Raw genomic sequence first — 21,033 nt, forward strand, 5'->3', positions numbered from 1 at the left:
TATTATTTAATAATATTATGATTTTTTAAAAAAAAATAATTAAAAATGTTAAAAAAAATAATGTAAAAAAAATATATTTAAATATTTTCTTAATTACTATATAAAAAAACTAAAAAATAAAAAAAATAGAATAGGATAAATAAAGGGATCCTCCAGCAGGATCTCTATTATTTTTCTTAAAAATTTATTTCATATTTAGATTGTTTTTTTAAAAAATAAAAAATAAAACGGAGGAGGTTAAAATCTAGATTTTCCATTTAAAAAATAAGACTATATAACATTAGGCTATGAAGCTCTTGCCTTGAATTATCTCTTATTATTAGTATGATTGTTATTGAGTTTTTTAGTTGATATTAATACTGGCACGGTCATGGCATTGCAGGATGGACCCATTCTCTATAGATCAAAATGTTTTCCTTCATATTTTTCTCACATTTATTTTCCAAAGCAGAAAAAAAAAAAAAAAAAAAAAAGAAAGGAGAAAAATTTTGGAGGGTGTTTTAGTTTGTAGACTTTGGATCGTATTTGGAAGAGTCGAATCATGTGAATAAAATATATTTGAAGGGCAATGTTACACAATTTCACTAATTTTTATACATCACATTTTTAAAATTTTTTTTAAAATTAATTTAATTCTTTTATTTATTATTTAAATATTAAATATTTGATAAAAAAAATTAATAATAATTTAAAAAAATGTGGTGTGTGAAAATTGTGAAATTTTTTATATTTGAAGAATATATAATTATGATGTGTATTTGTTTGTGTGCGCAAAGATTCGTTAGACAGATATACATGAACAAGTAACGTACGGTGGGACATCTCCTGTTATAAAATTTAATAGCCAGTATTGCTTCTTGACAAACCGTACCTCTTTATCTTGTCTCGCACTGCGGTGTACCATTGAAATAATTTCAATCAAGTGTAATGATAGGGTTGTTATTTTATTATTATTATTTTTTTTAATTTTTAATTTTATTTAATAATTAAGAAAATGAGTATTAATAAAATTATATATATTTTTAATTTTTTTTAATGATTAAAGATGTTAAAAAAATATTTAAAAAAATAATAAAAAAAACTTAAAATGTGTATGAGTAGTAAATGGATAGTAATAGAATAGTAACCCTATCACTACCCTTCAATCAAATCATTCCACGCTTTCACTTACAATAATTTTACTCTCGTATCCAAAATATTTCATCCACTCTATGTAATATATTATTTATTATAAATGTTAAAAAACAAAGAAATATAAATATCTTTGATACTAGTTATCATATCTAATGGATAAATAGATTATTATTTTTTAATTATTAGTGTGTTTAATGGATAAAAAAATAATTTAATTTTTTATTGAAAACGTCATAGTTGATAAAATGTGTTTTGAAAAAATTTAAATTTAGAGATGAGATAAAATAAAATGAATTGAGATAATTTATAAATAATAATAAAATTTATGAATTAAAATTTATAAATAATAATAAATAATTGTGAGATGAGTTGTCAGTCCAAAGTGGCAGCGTGGAGGATTTTAATTTGACTAAAATGAGTGGCATGGCGTGCCACTGGTCCACTGTGGAGAAAAGAAAATAATAAATAAATAGAAGGATATTTTAGTGATTCGAGTTGTTGATCAACATGTAATTAGTAATATTGGGTTGATCTTTGTAAGTTATTTTTGCAGAGGACGCAAGCTGGATCCACGAATAATATAATTGGAGATGATCGAGAGGCCTCAGCATGCCGGTTAGATGAGATGTCGCTGTCTCATGAGTGATGGCTAATCTGTTTGCCTTTTTGTTTTCCCTTTTTTTAATAATATTCACTCATAAAAATATTTGAAAGAAATAAATATTTTGATAAATATCATTTTATGTAACTTTAAAAATGATATTTACAGCCGTCAATAGTTAATGATCATTAATTATATATTGACAACTTTAATTCTTGTAACTGAAGAATAGTTAATGATGTTTTGATGTAAATTAATGTTAAATATAGTTTTAAAACGTATAAGTCATGTGTATTTATTTAAAAAAAAATAGAGTTCATGATTAAAAAAAATACACGAGATTTACATATTAAGTATTATAAATATCATTTCTCTTTAACATATACCTATATCCTTAGTTTTGGAATTACATTGTATATGTTGTTAGTTTGATTAAAATTAAGGCCATCTTTGAGATCATAATTGTTCTTAGGTATTTTTATATATTTTTAAATTATTTTATTATTATTTATTATTATTCACAAATTATTTCATTACTATTTATAAATATTATGAGATATTCTTAATCAGTATCCAAACAAGCCCTAAAAGCTTAAGATTTGATATAGTGGTCAAATAAGAACTGGTATATATCCACGTGCTCAAATTATAAATTGGTCACAATATGATAATAACTTATGATAATTAAATAGTACAGGCTGCTGCTTGATCTATTGAATTTTCTAGATCAAGGTACTTTTAAGCTTTGGTCACACACCACATGATTGATGATTTTATAATATACTTATGGACATGATTGATGATTTTATAATATACTTATGGATATTATTAAAAGGACATCAATGATTTGGACCAATGGGTGGTACTCCTTGAAAATGATTTTCTTTGGAATTTTGGGGTTTGGTTTGAATTATTCAGATCATTGTCAGCGGGAATTTCGATTATTTTCTTTGGTTAAGGGGAGGTTTAGGGGGTGAGATAAGAATTTTATGTTTTATTTTGAAATTTAAAATATTATGTTTTAATATTATTATTATTTTAGAATTTGAAAAATGTGTATTGAGATTTGAAAAAGTTGAATTGTTTATTATATTTTGTATAAGAATTTGAAAAATGTGTAATGATGAGATGAAAATTTTATATTTTATCTTGTACCCCAAACCTGCCCTAAGGGTCATATCTAAGTTTTTGTGGATACAAATCATATATTAATATATATTATCCAGGCCATGTCATATATATATATATATATATATATAGATCAGTACTACTTGAAGAATTAAATAAACTAGTTCATCTAGAAATTAATTGATATTTTAGAAAATCCACCAAGAAATTAAAATAGAATTTTATCAAACAGGTTACTTCTTTAGAAAATAAAAATTCATATTTTCAGATTTTTAAATATGGTATTTCTGTGTTCTACAATTTCAATTATTTGCTACAATTATCAAGTTAATAAGTCTGTAAATTATATGACAGTAATATTTTTAGATTGTTCCTATTTTATTTCAATATGAAAAATTTGTCTAAGATTAGGTATAGTATCTCATTTCATCAGTATAATTCTTTTAAAATTTTTATATAAAATATAATAAATAATTTAATTTTTTTAAATACTAAATTAAGTAATGATATTAAAAAATAATATTTTAATTAACTTTTTCTTTTTAACGTAAGGCATGACGGTATACCCATTGCGTGGCAAACCAAGTTGCTGCTACCGTCACATTGCGTCCTACCTAGCTAGACTGCAAAGCTACCTTTTCCAACGCTATAAGATCTGCCTCTGTGTCCAGTGAATGGCGGCACTCAAACCCTTCAGGAGCTGAAAACAGATAGAAGGAGTACTTTCAACATGAGTGGGAATGGCGGCAACCAAGATTCCAGCCAAAAGAAAGTGCTCCACCCATCCCCTTCATTTGGAAACCAGCCACCACCGCGAGGCAAGATCCTGGCTGGTATCTTTAATGGGGGTTCCAAGTCCACTTCTAATTCCTCTTCCAAAAAATAATTGATGGGGATCTCCCCATTTGCTGTGTGTACGTTCTGGGTTAATTTAGGGTTCATGGGGATCATGTTAATATGATGGATGTTATCATGGGTGTCATCTGTTGCTTTTTAATGTCGTAGTGATGTAAATATAAATATGCATGTGTGTGTGTGTGTCGGCCACTGCTGATACGATCGAGAAGATGATCATTCTATATATACCTTAATTAATGATCTCCAAACCATAATAGAGTTTGAGAAATTAAGGTAGATATCAGATCATCAGGAGCTATCTAGCTAGTTTGCTTAGACTTGTATGCTTTCTCATCATCATGTGAACCTTTGTTTGTACGTTGTGCTTTTGTTTTCTGGTAATCAACGTATCTATAATATTGTTCAGTTTCTGTGTGTACATTTTGAGACTCGACTTGTTCTATTTTTAACTGATCTTTGATGTTCAATATATATTTACCAAATACGTAAGAAGAAGCTAGCTATAGCAGTAGTGTTGTTTAGAGATAATTGATTCTGTACCCCAAGAACATCATCATCCATGATTTATCATCAGCTCAAAATCTCATCAAACTCTAGTCATCTCATCACATGCGCGCTGCTCAGGAGGATTAAGATAATTACTGTTGGACCCACAAACAAGTCCTCTAATTTGGTATTTTTCAAGACATGAAGATAAGATCATAAAGTAAGTAGTCAAACAGAGTTTATTTTGCTTACAATCGGGCTAGTGGCCTTGCACGTGCCCAACTACCGAAAGTAGACGGCCAGATTCATTGAATGAAAACGAGAGACTGCCTTCGAAAACCACAGAACACTAGTCTTGTTTTACAAAACATGGTGCTCCTCATTATATATAGAGAGAGATATTTTAATCAATTGTATCTTCTTTTAATCAATCGTATCTTCTGCAACTTGCAAAGCCATTAACATAGAGGAAAATGGTTCGGTTCTCATGAAAACAAAGTAAGAATTGACATGTTAAAAAGGCATTGAATGCGAATAATATAAGACCATAATGACTATAATTATTATTTTTTTTAAGGTCGGACATCTCGAATCCCAATTTGATGGAATAAAAGCCTTGCATGCATGTGAAGAAAACCAATCATGATAACAACGAAATAAAATCAATTATCACGTGTTACACTATATATATATATATATATATATATATATATATATTGAGCTTATGTTAGTGGGAGCTTAGCCCGTGCCAACTCTTAACCTAAAATTTAACAATACATTAATGTGTCAAGTCTGAAATAGAGCAACATCACGACTACTCGATAAAAACTACTATTTAAATATTTTGAATAGTGAGTACATATAAAATGAGTTAAAATAATTTATAAATAATAGTGAGATATTTGAGTTAAGATAAATTAGAAATAAGTTAAGTTAAAATATTTTATGGAGTTTTGAGAAAGGAAAGAGAAAAAATTGTATAAAAATATTATAAAGTTAAAATATTATCAAAATATAATTTTTTAATATAATTTTTATTTTGAAATTTGAAAAAGTTTAATTAATATTTTTTGTGTTTTGTTTGGAAGTTTAAGAAATTTATAATAATTAGATAATGATTAGATAAAAATATTAAAAATTTGAAATGAAAAAAATATTTATATTTATAATGTCTAAATATTAAAATAAAATGAAATAAAATAAAATAAAAATATCTCGCTATCCAAACCAATCCCAAATATTTTATAACGACTCTTAAGACTTAAGAGGCAACGTAGCAATGGGCGTGCTTGTTATATCAAGTGAAGCAACGTTCTAACAATATTTCATAGCAATGGACCCATATTTTGCTAACAATCTTGCTTGGCCCATATTTTGAGTGTATGATTTCTTTTTTTGTATAGTCCGTTTGGATTGAAAAATGAGATGAGATAAGATGAGTTAAAATGACTTATGAATAATAATAAAATTTATGAGTTGATATGAGTTGAGATGATTTTTAAAAATTGTGTTCGAATTGAAAGTGAGATGAAATTGCCGTTTTAAGTTGTTTGAGAAGAGATAAATGTAAGTCTCACAAATGATTGCATAGTATTTATAATAATTTTATTTTATTTATAAATATATTTATAAATAAATAATAATTTTTTAAATTAAATACCCATTTTTTTTATCATATAATTCATAATAATATTACAAGATGACAATATTTTTATAAAATAAAATTATATAAAAAATATTATAAACTCAAAATATGTATATCAAATTTTTATAAAATCTTAAGTTAATAATAAAAAAATATTAATATTTTTATTTAACTTTAATTTGATTTTATATCAATTTTTTATTTAACGAATTTGACATTGTGATCATGCAGGGTGCCTTTCTCTTTCATCTGGAGATGGGTTTTCTCTTTTATCTACAAAAGCAAAATCAATATGGACAGAATGGAACGACCGGACTAAACCGAACTGTTCCCTTTGGGGGTTCGGTCCGGTCCAGGGTGGAAAAACCCTAGATCAAAGATATTCAGTCCGGTCCATAAAAAAAACTAATATGGACTGACCAGACAGTACTGAATTCACCCCTACTCGTGTTACACTTAAAAATAGTGAACAAAAAGTGCTTGATGAAATGCCTCAACTGACGTGAGAGTCTTTGAGAGTCTATTTTATTTATATACTTGACATATTGTATCAATACATGAGAGTTTGTACTGATTGGAGACCTACGGTATATGCAGTAATGGAAAGTAATTACAAAATAATAAAGATGTTAGCCGTTGCACGATTTATGGAGATGGGCTGGCTGTTCCATAATTCATGGACGTAATCTTGCTTGTAGTCGTTGGTTCTGTGTATGGAAGGTAGCCGTTGGGTTCTTCACAAGGTAAGTTTTCTGCTGCCTTGTCTTTTAAGTTAATATGCCCCCGCAAACTGTGCTGAGGGACGATGCCAAGTTTGGTCTGAAGATCAATAAGAGCAGATCGGCCAAGGGGCTTGGTAAAAATATTGACAATTTGATGAGATGCCGAGACATGCCGTGTGTGAAGAAGTCCAAGAGCGACACGTTCACGAACATAGTAATAATCAATTTCAATTTGTTTGCTCCGTGCATGAAAGACAGGGTTAACAGTCATGTAAAGAGCACTAATATTATCCCAGAGTAGCAACGGAGTGGAGGTGAGGTGAATGCTCAGATCACGTAATAAGAACGATATCCAAGTTAGCTCGGTAGTTGTATGGGCCATGGCTCGGTACTCAGCTTCGGAGCTGGATCGAGAGACTGTGTGTTGTTTTTTTGTAGACCAAGAGATACAGTTGCTTCCAAGAAAGACACAGTAGCCAGTGGTGGAGTGCCTGGTAATAGGACAACCTGGCCAATCTGCATCAGAAAAGACATAGATCAAGTGTAAAATGGGAACTAAAATGAAGACCAAGGTCTACAGTGCCTTTCAAATATCAAAGAATGCGCTTGACCATTTTATAATTTGCTTCAGTAGGTGAATGCATAAATTGAGAAACAAAGTTAACACTGTAAGAAAGGTCAGGACAAGTAAGGGTAAGGTATTGGAGTGCACCAACAATACTGCGGTAGTGAGTAGGGTCGGAGAACAGTGTCTAAGAGGTAAGTCCTTTGGTCTTTGGCATCATGGGAGTGTTCATAGGTTTACAGTCATGCATCTGATCTCGTTCTAGAATATCAATGGCATATTTGGTTTGAGAGAGGATAAGGCCTCAGTGGTTGGATTGATTTAGATACCAAGGAAATAATGAAGAGAACCAAGGTCTTTCATGGCAAATTGACTATGAAGAATGGAATTTAAAGAAGATACTCAGTAGAGGAGCCAGTTAATAAAATATCATCAACATACAAGGGTAAAATAAGAGTACCACGCGGGGAGTGACAAACAAATAATGAAGAATCAGCAGTGCTACAAAGAGAGCCATAAGTTAATAAAAAAATGCTAAATTTGTCAAACCAAGCCCGGGGAGCCTGTTTGAGACAATAAAGAGCTTTATTTAATTTGCAAACATAAGAAGAATGAGTTGGATGAATAAAACCTGGAGGTTGTTCCATGTAAATAAATTCCTGAAGATCATCGTGAAGAAATGCATTTTTAACATCCAACTGTCGAATACTCCAGCGGTTGATGAGAGCAAGGGTGATTACAATGCGGATAGTACTGGGTTTGATAACAAGGGAGAATGTCTCATGGTAATTTATGCCATCTTCTTGATGAAAACCTTTAGCTACTAAACGAGCTTTTAACCGATCCAGGGAGCCATCAGCTTTGAGTTTGCTTTTGAAAATCCATTTACAACCTATAATAGACATAGTGGAATCATGAGGGACAAGAGTCCAAGTGTTATTCACATGTAAGGCTTGTAATTCATCATGCATAACTTGTAACCAACCAGGATGTTTGAGAGCAGAGCGAATGGATTTGGGCTCAGTCGGAATGGAAACCAGGTCATGCAAGAGAGCATATTTGGGGTTAGGCTTACAAATACCGGACTTGGACCGTGTGACAACGGTAGTAGCAAGGGTCACTGAAGAAATGGTGGGAGGGTTAGTGTGAAGTAGGGGCGCAGTCATGGCAGTATCAGATGATGATGATGGAGATATAGGTAGTCTACTGGCACTAATGAAGGGTGGAGCAGGTGCAGGAGAAGGGTCTGAAGTGGATAGAGATGGAAGAGGAATATCCGCCGCTATGGTGGATGAGGAAGGTTCAGGACCAACGTCAGGTATGGTGGAGTTGGAGAAAGGGGTAGGAGGAGTAATCCACGTATCAAAGGTGGAAAGAACTGACTCGGTAGGTGAAGGTTACCAGGCTGTTTAAACGGAAAGGTGGACTCATTAAACACAACATGGCGTGAGATGAAAGTATGACCAGAGGGAGGGTGATAGCATTTGTAATCTTGATGCTTATCACTATAACCCATAAAAACACAAGGTAAGGTTTTAGGATCAAATTTATTCTTTATCGTATCCCAAGTGTAGGGAAAGCATTTTGAGCCAAACACACGTAAAGAACTATAGTCAGGATAGGTACCATGAAGGATGGAAAATGGTAACTGTAAGTCAATGGTGGTGGAAGGGAGCCGGTTAATCAGAAAAGTGGCAGTGGCAAAGGCTTCAACCCAGAGGCATTTTGGAACGCTACTATGAAAAAGCATGGTCATCCCGAGTTCACGATTGGTACGGTGACGTCGTTCAACCATACCATTTTGTTCAGGAGTATGAGGACACGAATACTGGTGAATAATACCTTATTTTTGTAAATGGGATGTAAATTGAATATTAGCAAATTCATCACCCCCATCAGTTTGGAAAATTTTAATTTTTTTGCAAAATTGTCGCTCAACATATTTTTCAAAAAGTAATAAAGCAGGAAAAAAAATCAGATTTTTTGCATAAAGGAATAAGCCACATAAATTTAGAAAATACATCAACTAAGCATGCATAATAATTAAATTTACCAATGGAAACTACAGGAGCTGGACCCCATAAATCACAATAAATTTTATCAAACGCATTATGAGTAATATTGCTAGAAGGTAAAAAAGGAAGTTTGCAAAGTTTGCCTAATTGGCAACTGTCACAAAAAGAAGAATTTTTGTTAGAGCTAGAAACTTGAATAAGTCATTTTGATTTTAAGACTTGTAAAGAAGATGCCTGAGGATGTCCCAAGCGCTGGTGCCAAAGATCTTCAGGGACACGTCGGAATCGTGTGGAAAAGTGAGCTTCATATGGAGGAGAAACGACATAGAGGTTACCCTTCCGTCGTTCGGTCAAAAGGACGCGGTTGGTCTCTCGTTCCTTAACAACAAAACCAACACCGTAAAATTCGCAGTTATAACGATAATCAGTGGTAAGTTGTCCAATAGATAAAATATTTTTTGCCAATGCAGGTACTAATAAAACATCACATAATTTAATTTTAGTGGTGCCATTATCAAGATAAGTATCACCAGTATGAGTAATAGCATGAGAACTACCATCTCTAATAATAACAACATCATTACCAAAATAGCGACGTAAATTTTCAAGTATACCTGGGTCGCCGATCATATGAGCGGATGCACCAATGTCAACCGTCCATTCAACATCATGAAAAAAATTCTCAAGAGTCATTGCAGCAAGGGCCTGAGGAATATCGTTAGGTTGGTAGGAGTGATTGAACCGATTCCAACATTTAAGAGCTACATGGCCTCTTTTTCCACAAATTTGACAGCTTTCAATATGGGGAGAGTCGTGGCCTTTGTTAATGGGCCGGGCATCAGTATCACGTGGGTTAGGCCCACTGCCATTTGGTGCGAAACGCACGTTTTGAGTGCCATCACCAGAGGTCCTCACCGGCTGGTTAGAGGGTTGAAACCCTCGACCTTTCGAAGATCGATTCTGAGATCGATTATTGTTGCGGTAATCAGACTGAGGTGGGCGATGGTAATCTTTGGTGGAGTTCGATTGTCTCTGTCCATAGAAAGCAAAATTATTAGTGGAATCATGAAGGGTTGAGCGGATTTCATACCCTTGGAGCGGAGGAATCAGTTCGGTGTAGGAGGGCATGGGAGCTTTCAACATCGTCGTCGTGAAGGGCTCGTACTTGGCTCCAAGACTATTCAGCAATGAGAAAACTTTCATTTTGTCTTGCACGGGCCGACCGATTGAAGCAAGGCTATCACACAAACCTTTGAGTGTGCGAAGATGATCACCAAGAGGCGTCGATGGTTCCTTGCCCAGGTATGTTAACTGCTGTGTAAGGTGGAATTCCCATTCTTGGAAATCATAAGCATACGCCTCTTTGAGAGCCACCCAAACGTGATGGGCAGAATCAAGGCCTACAACGAGGTCAAGGGCTTTCTCAGATAATGTCCCGATAATCCATTCTCGGAGCAATCGATCTGATTTGTGCCATTGAAGGAAGGCAGGACTGGGTTCAGGTTTGCTCGTTGCGCCATTGAAATGCCTCAACTGACATGAGAGTCTTTGAGAGTCTATTTTATTTATATACTTGACATATTGTATCAATACATGAGAGTTTGTACTGATTGGAGACCTACGTTATATGCGGTAATAAAAGTAATTACAAAATAATAAAGATATTAGCCGTTGCACGATTTATGGAGATGGGCTAGCTGTTCCATAATTCATGGACGTAATCTTACTTGTAGCTGTTGGTTCTATTTATGGAAGGTAGCCGTTGGGTTCTTCACAAAGTAAGTTTTCTGCTGCCTTGTCTTTTATGTTAATAACACTTACATCCACATGATATGGAGTAGTACTAATTTTGGTAGGGTTTTAACAAAGAAATAAATATTTGAATATCAATATAATGATCATTAATTATATATTGAAAATATTAACTCATGCAACGAAGGAATAGTTAATGATGTTTCGACAGAGTAATGTTTCATATAGTACTTAAACGTGCAAGTCATAAGGCATTTGCACTTTATTTTGAAAAAAAAAAAAAAAGTATAGTCAACTATTAATAAAATTATTATTTTTATATAAATCCTAAATTTAACCATTTTAAAAAAAACAGTATACGGAACTTAAACATTTCAATATTGTAAATATTATTTCTCTTTTACATATACTATATCCTTAGTGATCCTTTTATTCAAAGAGTACTTATGACTACGAGCCAACGAAAGTCATAAATATTGATCACGATGATATCATCGTTCCGATTAAGTCAATCATTTTAGTTAAAAGGTTATCTTCATTAATGTTATCAACTCCTTTGTTACAAAAGAAATTAATGTGTATGATCAAAATGTAAGTCTGTGTTCTTTTTATAATTTGATCAAGAGAGCTAGAGATCATATAATATGTGAGTTATAGTACTGTATTTACTTTAAAATATATAATATTGAGACCTACATTTGTCTGATCTATTTCTTTCCAAATTATGCAAAAATCTCGAAACGTGTACGTATAAGTGTATAACAAGTTTCACAGAGGGATAGAATGGGTCCAAGTAGTAGTACTCATGTATTAGTTAGAGGGGGCCATGCATCTTTGTAGAAAAATCATAGTAAAAATTCCTCTGTTTTTACCACAAGTTTAGGTGGCACATCAGCAAACACCACAAGAAAAACAGATATTTGTAACCATTTTTTTGCGACAAAAAGACTATTTGTAATCAAAACAGACTCATTTTAATTATAAATAATCATTTCGCTAGAACTAACTGACTGCAAATAAACAGTTTTGTTGTAGTGAAAGATCAGTGTCTTGCATGGAATTACATTGTGTATGTTGTTAGTTTGATTAAATTTAAAGGCATGTTTGCGAAAATAACTGTTCTTAGGTATTTTTATATATTCTCAAACTATTTTACTACTATTTACAAATTATTTCATTAATATTTATAGATATTCTAAGATATTCTTAATTAGTATCCAAGCAAGTCCTAAAATGTTAAGATTTCATATATGAATGAAAATCTTACTACAAATAAAAACTAAGAAAAAAATTACTAAACTCAACACTAGTTTTGATAAGAACTTCGTTTTTTTTTTCTTTAATTTTCAATAGAATAATTTTAGAATTATCACTTCTTAAAAAATCTAATATATTGTAGAAGAAAAGATAGCGGTCTAATAAGAACTACTATATATCCACATGGTCAAATTATGAATTGGTCACAATATGATAATAACTTATGATAATTAAATAGTTCAGGCTACTGCTTGATCCATTGAATTTTCTAGATCAAGGTACTTTTTTTTTTTGAGAAAAGATAACCTTCATTAAACATCATCAAACGTTACAGAATACAAACTTTCTGGACTAACAACCAAGGCAACAACATCCTCAGGAATTGATATTGCAGCTTTTGCAAGTTGATGAGCATAAACATTAGCCACTCGTTTAACAAATAAAACTTCCCAACTAACTAAACCTGAGAGTTTAGACTTAGTATCATTCAGAATCATCCCCAACCGATCCCATCTAACCACTGGTTGCTCTAAACATTTGATAATTGAAAGAGAATCACCCTCCAGAATAATAGAGCTGCATCCCAATTCTATAGCTAGATCGACAGCATACAAGGCACCTTGAGCTTCTGCAAGTAAAGGATAAAACAAACATGGCCCAAAAAAATTTTTGGAAGCTATCACATTTCCTTGAGAATCACGAGCTACTAAATCAAAACCAGCTTTGCCTTGTCCTTCATTCAATCCTGCATCCCAATTGATCTTAGTACATCCCAATTGATCTTAGTAACACCTGGTGGAGGAGGTTTCCAGAGCCAATCCTCTTCTATCATCCCTTGAGAAGATGTAATAAGCTTGGGTTCAGCAGCTTTGAATTCTTTTAAAGATTTATTGGCTGTCTGCATCACTTCACAAGGATGAATAAAGGAATTCTCAAAAATAAAAAGGTTCCTCCTATGCCAAATGTTCCTTGCTGCAAAAGAAAATAATTCAATGGTATCTTGATCACAGGTTGATATTAGAGCCTCAATTAATTCACCAAAATTTCCAGGTCTAATAAAGCTTTTCTGCAAACCAGCTGGACCTTGACTCCACACGTCCATAGCAGATGGGCAGTTCCATAAAATATGGATCACATTTTCAACCTCACTCAAGCAAATAGGGCACTTAGAGGATTCACAAATTTGCTTCTTAACTAGATTAAACCTTGTAGGTAATGACTCAAGACAAGCTCTCCACAAAAAGGTCTTTACAGCATTTGGAATTTGAAAATTCCAACAATTAGTCCACTCAATTTTGTTTGTAATAGCAGAAGAGGGTTGACTATACCTTAGTGTATTTAGCTCCTTTTGTAAATGGTATGCACTCTTCACTGTAAAAACTCCATCTTCAATTCCTACCCATATTAATTTATCCTATGCACCAGTGGAACTGATTGAGATCTTATTGATAGTATCAGCTTCAGCTTCTCCAAATATCTCTTTTACCAAAACCTTCTTCCATTCTTTCATTGTATGGTTGATAATAGAAGCTACCTTGGCGTCCACAGGTAGAATTTGTGAAACAGATTGGACTTTATAACTAGTGGGAATAGGCAGCCACCTATTCTGCCAAATGAAAGCACTCTGGCCATTACCAATTCTCCAAATGGACCCCTTTTCAATCAAGTGTCTAGCTGAACAAATGCTTCTCCAGATGTATGATGGAGTGCCACCTACCTTTGCCTTCATGAATTCTGTTGTAGGAAAGTATTTCACTTTAAGAACCTGAGATGCCAAAGACAGAGGTTTTTGTATAATTCTCCAAGCTTGTTTAGCTAATAGAGCAGTGTTAAAGCTTTCAAATTCTCTGAAACCCAACCCTCCAACAGATTTTGCTTTTCCCATTTGATACCAAGAAACCCAATGAGTCTTCCTCTCCCTTTCTTGTTGTCCCCACTAGAAATTGTGCATGACTCTATTAAGTTCACTGCTAAGAGCCTTGGGCAGTTTAAAAACTCCCATACAGTAGGTAGGGAGTGCTTGAATAATAGTCTTGAGCAATATCTCTTTTCTAGCTTGAGATAGAAGCCTATTCTTCCAATTACTAACTCTAGCCTTTACTCTATCCAAGATCCCTTTAAAAGCTTGTATCCTTGACCTGCCAATGAAAACAGGTAGTCCAAGATATTTCTCATAGCTTGAGGTAGCTTTAATTCAGCCATGGACAAAATGTAATCTCTAGTTTCCCTCCTGGTATTAGCACTGAAAAAGATTGAAGTTTTAGTTTCTAACCAGAGCCCCTTTCATACAAATTGAGAAGAGATATTAGCTTAGCCCATTCTACACCATTTGCACGACAAAAGAGCAAACTATCATCAACAAAAAATAAATGGTTAATACTTAAATTGCTTCTGCCAAAGTAGAACCCAGGAATTTGCTTAGAAGCTTCAGCATGGAATAAGATTGAACTCAAGACTTTAGAAACAAGGATAAAAAGATAGGGAGACAAAGGCTCTCCCTACCTCAGTCCCCTTGTGGGTTGAAACCATGGTTGAGGAACATCATTGATGAGTATAGAATAAGAAACAGTAGAAATACACCCCATCACCAAGTCAATCCATTTAGAGCTGAAGCCCATATTATCCATAGCTACTTTTAAAAAACTCTACTCCACCCTATCATATGCTTTGCTCATGTCTAGTCTCAAAGACATATAGCCTTGCCTCCCCTTGACTTTACTACTCATGGAATGCATAGCCTCAAAAGCCATAATCACATTATCAAGAATTAATCTACCTGGTACAAATGCACTTTGAGTAGGAGATATGATCTGAGGCAATATGAGCTTGAGTTTGTTGGCTAGAACTTTAGAGATAATTTTGTAAATAACATTGCATAAAGAAATAGGTCTGAAATCAGTTACTACTTGAGCCTTTTTCACCTTGGGAATTAGAACTATATAAGTCTGATTTATGCATGACATGTCACCATTAGAATTTAGAATCTCTAGAACAGCTCGAGTGACATCAACTCCCACTATATCCCAATGATTATGGTAAAAGACAGTTGGGAATCCATCAGGACCCAGGGATCCTAATGGATTCATCTGAAATAAAGCTATCCTTACCTCAGAAGCAGTGAATACCTTTGATAACAGATTGTGTGCTCATCCATCCTCTTCTCTACATACATCAAGCACTCATTAACCTTATCTGGTTGAGAAAAAGAAAACAGATTATTATAATGTATTTTGAAGGTATCTGAAATGTCTTTCCTGCTACAAACCACACTGCCATCTTCCTTCACAATATTATGGATTTCATTAGTCCTTCTTCTCTGATTAGCAACTCTGTGGAAAAATTTGGTGTTTCTATCTCCCTTTCTGAGCCATGTCTGCTTTGCCCTTTGCCTCCACCTTACATTGTCTTCTTCTAATTGAATACCCATCTCCTTTTGCACTTGTTTCACTTCCTTGGTCAGGGCACCAGTATTAGCATTCTGTAGATTAGAAAGTAACTTGATTTTTTCTTGGGCCTGTCTCCTATATTTATCAAGAGAAAGATGTTTCCACTGAATTAAAGAGTCCCTACAGATTAGAAGTTTATTGTGAACACCCCTCAAAAGAGATCCCTGCCATGAACCAATATGAGACCAACAATTATGAATGATTCCATTGCAGTCTTCCCTTAAATCCCAACTTGCCTCGTATCTAAAGATCTTTGTTCTGCCACCTCCTTCATTTCTACTCCTTTCCCTCTCATTTCCCATGGAAAACACTAAAGGGCGATGATTTGAAGATTGTGCTGAAAGAGCAGTAACCCAAGGATCAGAAAATTGTTTAATCCAGTTGACATTTCCAAGAACTCAAACCAATCTTTTCTTAGTGAAATAGGCTCCCTCCCTGCCATTATTCCAAGTATACTTAGTCCCATCATACCCTAAATCACTCAAACCACTAGAATCCACTGCCTCCCTGAATCTTTCCATCTGGTTGTAAGGCCTTAGAGCTGCCCCTTGCTTCTCATGTTGATGCATCACTTCATTAAAATCCCTAAAGCAAATCCAAGATTTATCTGAGTTAGGCTTAAGCACTTTCAATAACTGCCAAGTACTCTCCCTTTGTGATGTGGAAGGGTGTCCATAGAAACCAGTAACCAACATGTCTTCATTGGTCTCCTCACTTTTAACAGACAAAGATATATGGTTATGAGAGTAGTTATCTAAAGAAAAATCATCAGTATTATTCCACAAAAAAGCTAACCCTCCACTAAATCCTTTACTCTCAACTACAAAACTTCTATCAAACCCCACTAATTTTCTTACTTCTTCAACTTTCTTCCTTCCACACTTAGTTTCCATTAGAAAAGCCACATTAGGACACTTAGGCTTCACCCAAAACTGAAGTTCTCGAACTGTACGAGGGTTCCCAAGCCCTCTACAGTTCCAACTCAGGCTTATCATTGCTGTTGGTGGAGCTGCATAGCAGCCTCCACCAACCTAGTTTCATAACTGCAATTTTCCAACACGTCACCCCTTTTCTATTTTTTTCCAGTTATGAGCAGATCACTTAGCTGAGTATTCCCATCTCTCTTATTACTACTTTGAGGCTCATTCTCAGAATCCATAGACTGGTTATCTTTTGGTGCCCTGGCTTTTCTTTTCCAAGTGGACCCTTTAGAAAAAGTCCATTTCAAAGCAGGGTTTGTCTGGTCTGAATCCTCAGTGTCTTGAGATATGATGAAAGAAGACAAAACTGGATGAGAAACTTCCATTTCCATAACACCCTCATGACTATCTTGTAGTAACTCTTCTGTCTCCTTAAACAAAGAGCTTCCTTTTTTGTCCTCTACATGTAGTAAATTAACTATTCCAACTCCCATACTGTCCTTATAGTTACTGACAATAGGATTGGATTCTTGGATTCCTATTTTATCTATGTTCCCTTTCTCAGCAGCCAATTGTACCCCCTTCCTCACTGAATCCTCATGTTTGATAGCCTGTTTTTGTGAAGACTCTATCGTTTCCTCCTTAGAACCCCCATCACTTCAAACATGTCTGCCTTAACCTCATCCCCTTTACCAACACTGGCCTCTGTCTCCTACCTCCACTGAAACTGATTTGAATAAATTTGCATCACCATACTTCCTTAGATAAAAAAATATTTGTGTTCATTGGTTGTGCACGAAGCCAAGGGCCAAATTGCTGTTTATACACTTCTTCTCTCATTTGTTCACTCATCGGCCTATTACAACCCTTTCCTTGATGAAATAATATACCACAATTGAAACAAAAAGATTGTAATCTCTCATACTTGAAGGCGATCCAGTAGTGATGCCCATTAAAATTCAACCAATGACCTCTTAGTAAGGGCTTATGGATATCAATAGCTACTCTCACTCTAAGACATCTTCCCCATGCTGAATCATCAGATTCAACATCTACCTTGATAACATGTCCAAGAGTTTCACCAAATTGATTCCCTAATTCTTCAAACATGGCTACTAGAGGCAGGTTGTGTAATTGGACCCAAAAAGATTCAAGTTTGAACTGTATAGAGTTAAGAACATCAGAGTCAACCACTTCTTGAACTGTCAGTAACTTCCTGTCAAAGAACCAAGGCCTCCCACTTAGCACCTTATCTTTATCAAGTAGGAACTGAAATTCAATAAGAAATTGATGATCCCCCAACTCCTTAAACCTTACCCACCCCTCTAGTCTCCAAACTTGGGCCATAGTTTTCCTAAAAGCTTCATTGTTTAATCCTTTTCCAGCCAGCACTTTGCCAATAATGCAATGTTTTCCATGAACTCCATACTCCTGTTCATTAGAAGCATGAAAAACTTCACTTTCTTCATTGGTCAAATTAAGATTTTTCCACTGTTTTGATAGAATTATCTTTTCCACCGCCATAACTTCTTAAAAACTACACTCTCTGTAAGAAGAGACTAAACCCCTTATTGAAGGAAGGGAACCGCCTTACTTTCTCAGAGAGAAAAGAAGGCACTCAAAATTCTTCGACTGTAAGATACTTTTGAGCTTTGGTTACACACCCATGATATTATATATTTATGGATATTATAAAAAAGACATCAATGATTTGGAATTTTGGACCCAATGGGTGGTACCCCTTGAATTTCTTCTTCAGAAAGAAAGAAAGTTTCAATTTTTTTCAACTTCTTAGAGCATTAGAGCATTCTCATTGGATTAGCTAAAAGCTAAATCCAATGAGAATTTAACTATTAGGTCATAAAATTACTCACATTGAATTAACTAGCTACAGTAAAGTCTAAACTAATTTTTAAATTTGGAACACAATATTCATTCATCAAATCATTTTTATATTATTTCTTTCTCTCTCCTTTTAATATTAATTATTTCTCTCTCCATTTTAAATGACAATTGAAAAAATATAATTAGAATACAATTACTAATTAATATATAATATTATGAATAGTAAAATATGATAAAATAAAATAAATTCATAATTAAAAAAATTAAAAATTTTTTAAAATTATTAATTACTCATTACTATATAATGAATAAATAGATAATTCAATGTGGAGATTTGATGTGAATAGTCAAAGTTAAATTCATCTTATATTATTTTATTGTCATATAATGAAAAAATGGCTATTCCATTATAGAAATTTATATGAATGTAATAGCTAAATGTTAAATTCATCTTACATTCATCAAAATATACTTTAACTTTAACTAATCCAATAAGAGTGCTCTAAGTGGCCAGCCACGGACAATGATTTTCTTTGGAATTTTGGGGTTTGGTTTGAATTATTCAGGTCATGGTCAGCGGGCATTTCGGTCATTTTCTTAGGTTGAGAGTCATATCCAAATTTTTGTGGATACAAATCATATATTAATATATATATTATCCAGGCCATGTCATAAATCATCAATACTACTCGAATTAAATAAATTAGTTCATCTGGAAATTAATTGATATTTTAGAAAAGCCACCAAGAAATTAAAATAGAATTTTATCAAACAGGTTAATTCTTTAGAAAATAAAAATTCAGATTTTCAGATTTTTAAATATGGTATTTTTGTGTTCTACAATTTCAATTATTTGCTACAATTATCAAGCAAATAAGTCTGTAAATTATATGACAGAAATATTTTTAGATTATTCCTATTTTATTTCATTATGAAAAATTTGTTTATGATTAGGTCTCGATAGAAAAAATATTTCATTTCATCTCATCTCATTAGTATAATTTTTTTAAATTTTTATATAAAATATAATAAATAATTTAATTTTTTTAAATTTAAAAATAATAATAATTTTAAATAATAATATTATAATAATATTTTATTTAATTTTGTTCCTTCTTCCCGTCTCTTCTCGTTTCAAACGTGATCTAAACCTGTTCGTTGCCTTGCGCTTACACAAGCATTTGCGTCATGCCTTGGCGTCACATTGCGTCCTACCTAGACTGCAAAAATACCTTTTCCAACACTATAAGATCTGCCTCTGTGTCCAGTGAAAATGGCAGCACTCAAACCCTTCAGAAGCTGAAAACAGATAGAAGGAGTACTTTCAACATGAGTGGGAATGGCGGCAACCAAGATTCCAGCCAAAAGAAAGTGCTCCACCCATCCCCTTCATTTGGAAACCAGCCACCACCGCGAGGCAAGATCCTGGCTGGTATCTTTAATGGGGGTTCCAAGTCCACTTCTAATTCCTCTTCCAAAAATAATTGAAGGGGATCTCCCCATTTGCTGAGGTGTACGTTCTGGGTTAATTTAGGGTTCATGGGGATGTTAATATGATGGATGTTATCATGGGTGTCATCTGTTGCTTTTTAATGTCGTAGTGATGTAAATATAAATATGCATGTGTGTGTGTGTGTCGGCCACTGCTGATACGATCGAGAAGATGATCATTCTATATATACCTTAATTAATGATCTCCAAACCATAATAGAGTTTGAGAAATTAAGGTAGATCCAGATCATCAGGAGCTATCTAGCTAGTTTGCTTAGACTTGTATGCTTTCTCATCGTCATGTGAACCTTTGTTTGTACGTTGTGCTTTTGTTTTCTGGTAATCAACGTATCTATTATATATATATATTGTTCAGTTCCTGTGTATACTGATGATTAAGATGATATAATATTGAGCAGATGCTAATTATGTATTTAATCTCCTTGTTGTATCTCCTTCCCTGTGGCCGCTAATTAACATTTTGAGACTCGAGTTGTTCTATATATATATATATGCAAGCCCGCCCAGTACAGTTTTAGCACACCGGATCACAGACATGGCACCTGACATTTATCGAGAGAGAGAGTACTTCAAATTTAGGATCGATGAGAAGAAGGGTTGGAGGTTCTTTTTTTGAGTGGAAGAAAATTAAAGGAATGGTGGTGGTAGATGATGATCTGCATAAGGTGGCTGCACGAGTTACAGGGATAATTAAAGTAGTTCGTTCCCAGCTTAATTTGTGTGTTAAAACTAACTTAATACATGAGTGGGATTGTGCTATTTGTACGTAGAATTTTTGTTTCTAATTTAGTGATCCACTTTCGAACATATGTCCAAGTCCTGATCTATTTTTAACTGATCTTGATGTTCAATATTTACCAAATACGCTTGAAGAAGCAGTACTGTGGATTAAAGATAATTCATTCTGTTCCCCCAAAACACCATCATCCATGATTTATCAGCTCAAAATCTCATCAAACTTCATCATCTCATGCTGCTGATCAGGAGGATTAAGATAATTACTATGAAGATAAAAAGTAGTGAAACAGAGTTTATTTGTCCAATGGTGACCTCAATTTTGCTGACAATAGGGCTACTGGCTATTGGCCACTGGCCTTGCACGTGCCCAACTACGCAAAGTAGACGGCCAGATTCATGGAATGAAAAC

The 21,033-nt window shown here is 33.7% G+C and overlaps 1 protein-coding gene across 1 annotated transcript; it reads right to left on the reverse strand.

The window, feature by feature from the left end:
- Positions 1–14,808: 14,808 nt before the first annotated feature.
- On the reverse strand, positions 14,809–16,604 carry LOC108996133. Its single transcript, XM_018971899.1, has 3 exons — positions 16,014–16,604; positions 15,429–15,773; positions 14,809–15,249 (listed from the first exon to the last, which is right to left on the reverse strand). The coding sequence occupies exons 1-3, from the start codon at positions 16,602–16,604 to the stop codon at positions 14,809–14,811; spliced, it is 1,377 nt and encodes a 458-aa protein (XP_018827444.1).
- Positions 16,605–21,033: the final 4,429 nt, after the last annotated feature.

The sequence above is a fragment of the Juglans regia genome, chromosome 1, assembly GCF_001411555.2.
Source record: "Juglans regia cultivar Chandler chromosome 1, Walnut 2.0, whole genome shotgun sequence".
Classification (NCBI taxonomy): Eukaryota; Viridiplantae; Streptophyta; class Magnoliopsida; order Fagales; family Juglandaceae; genus Juglans; species Juglans regia.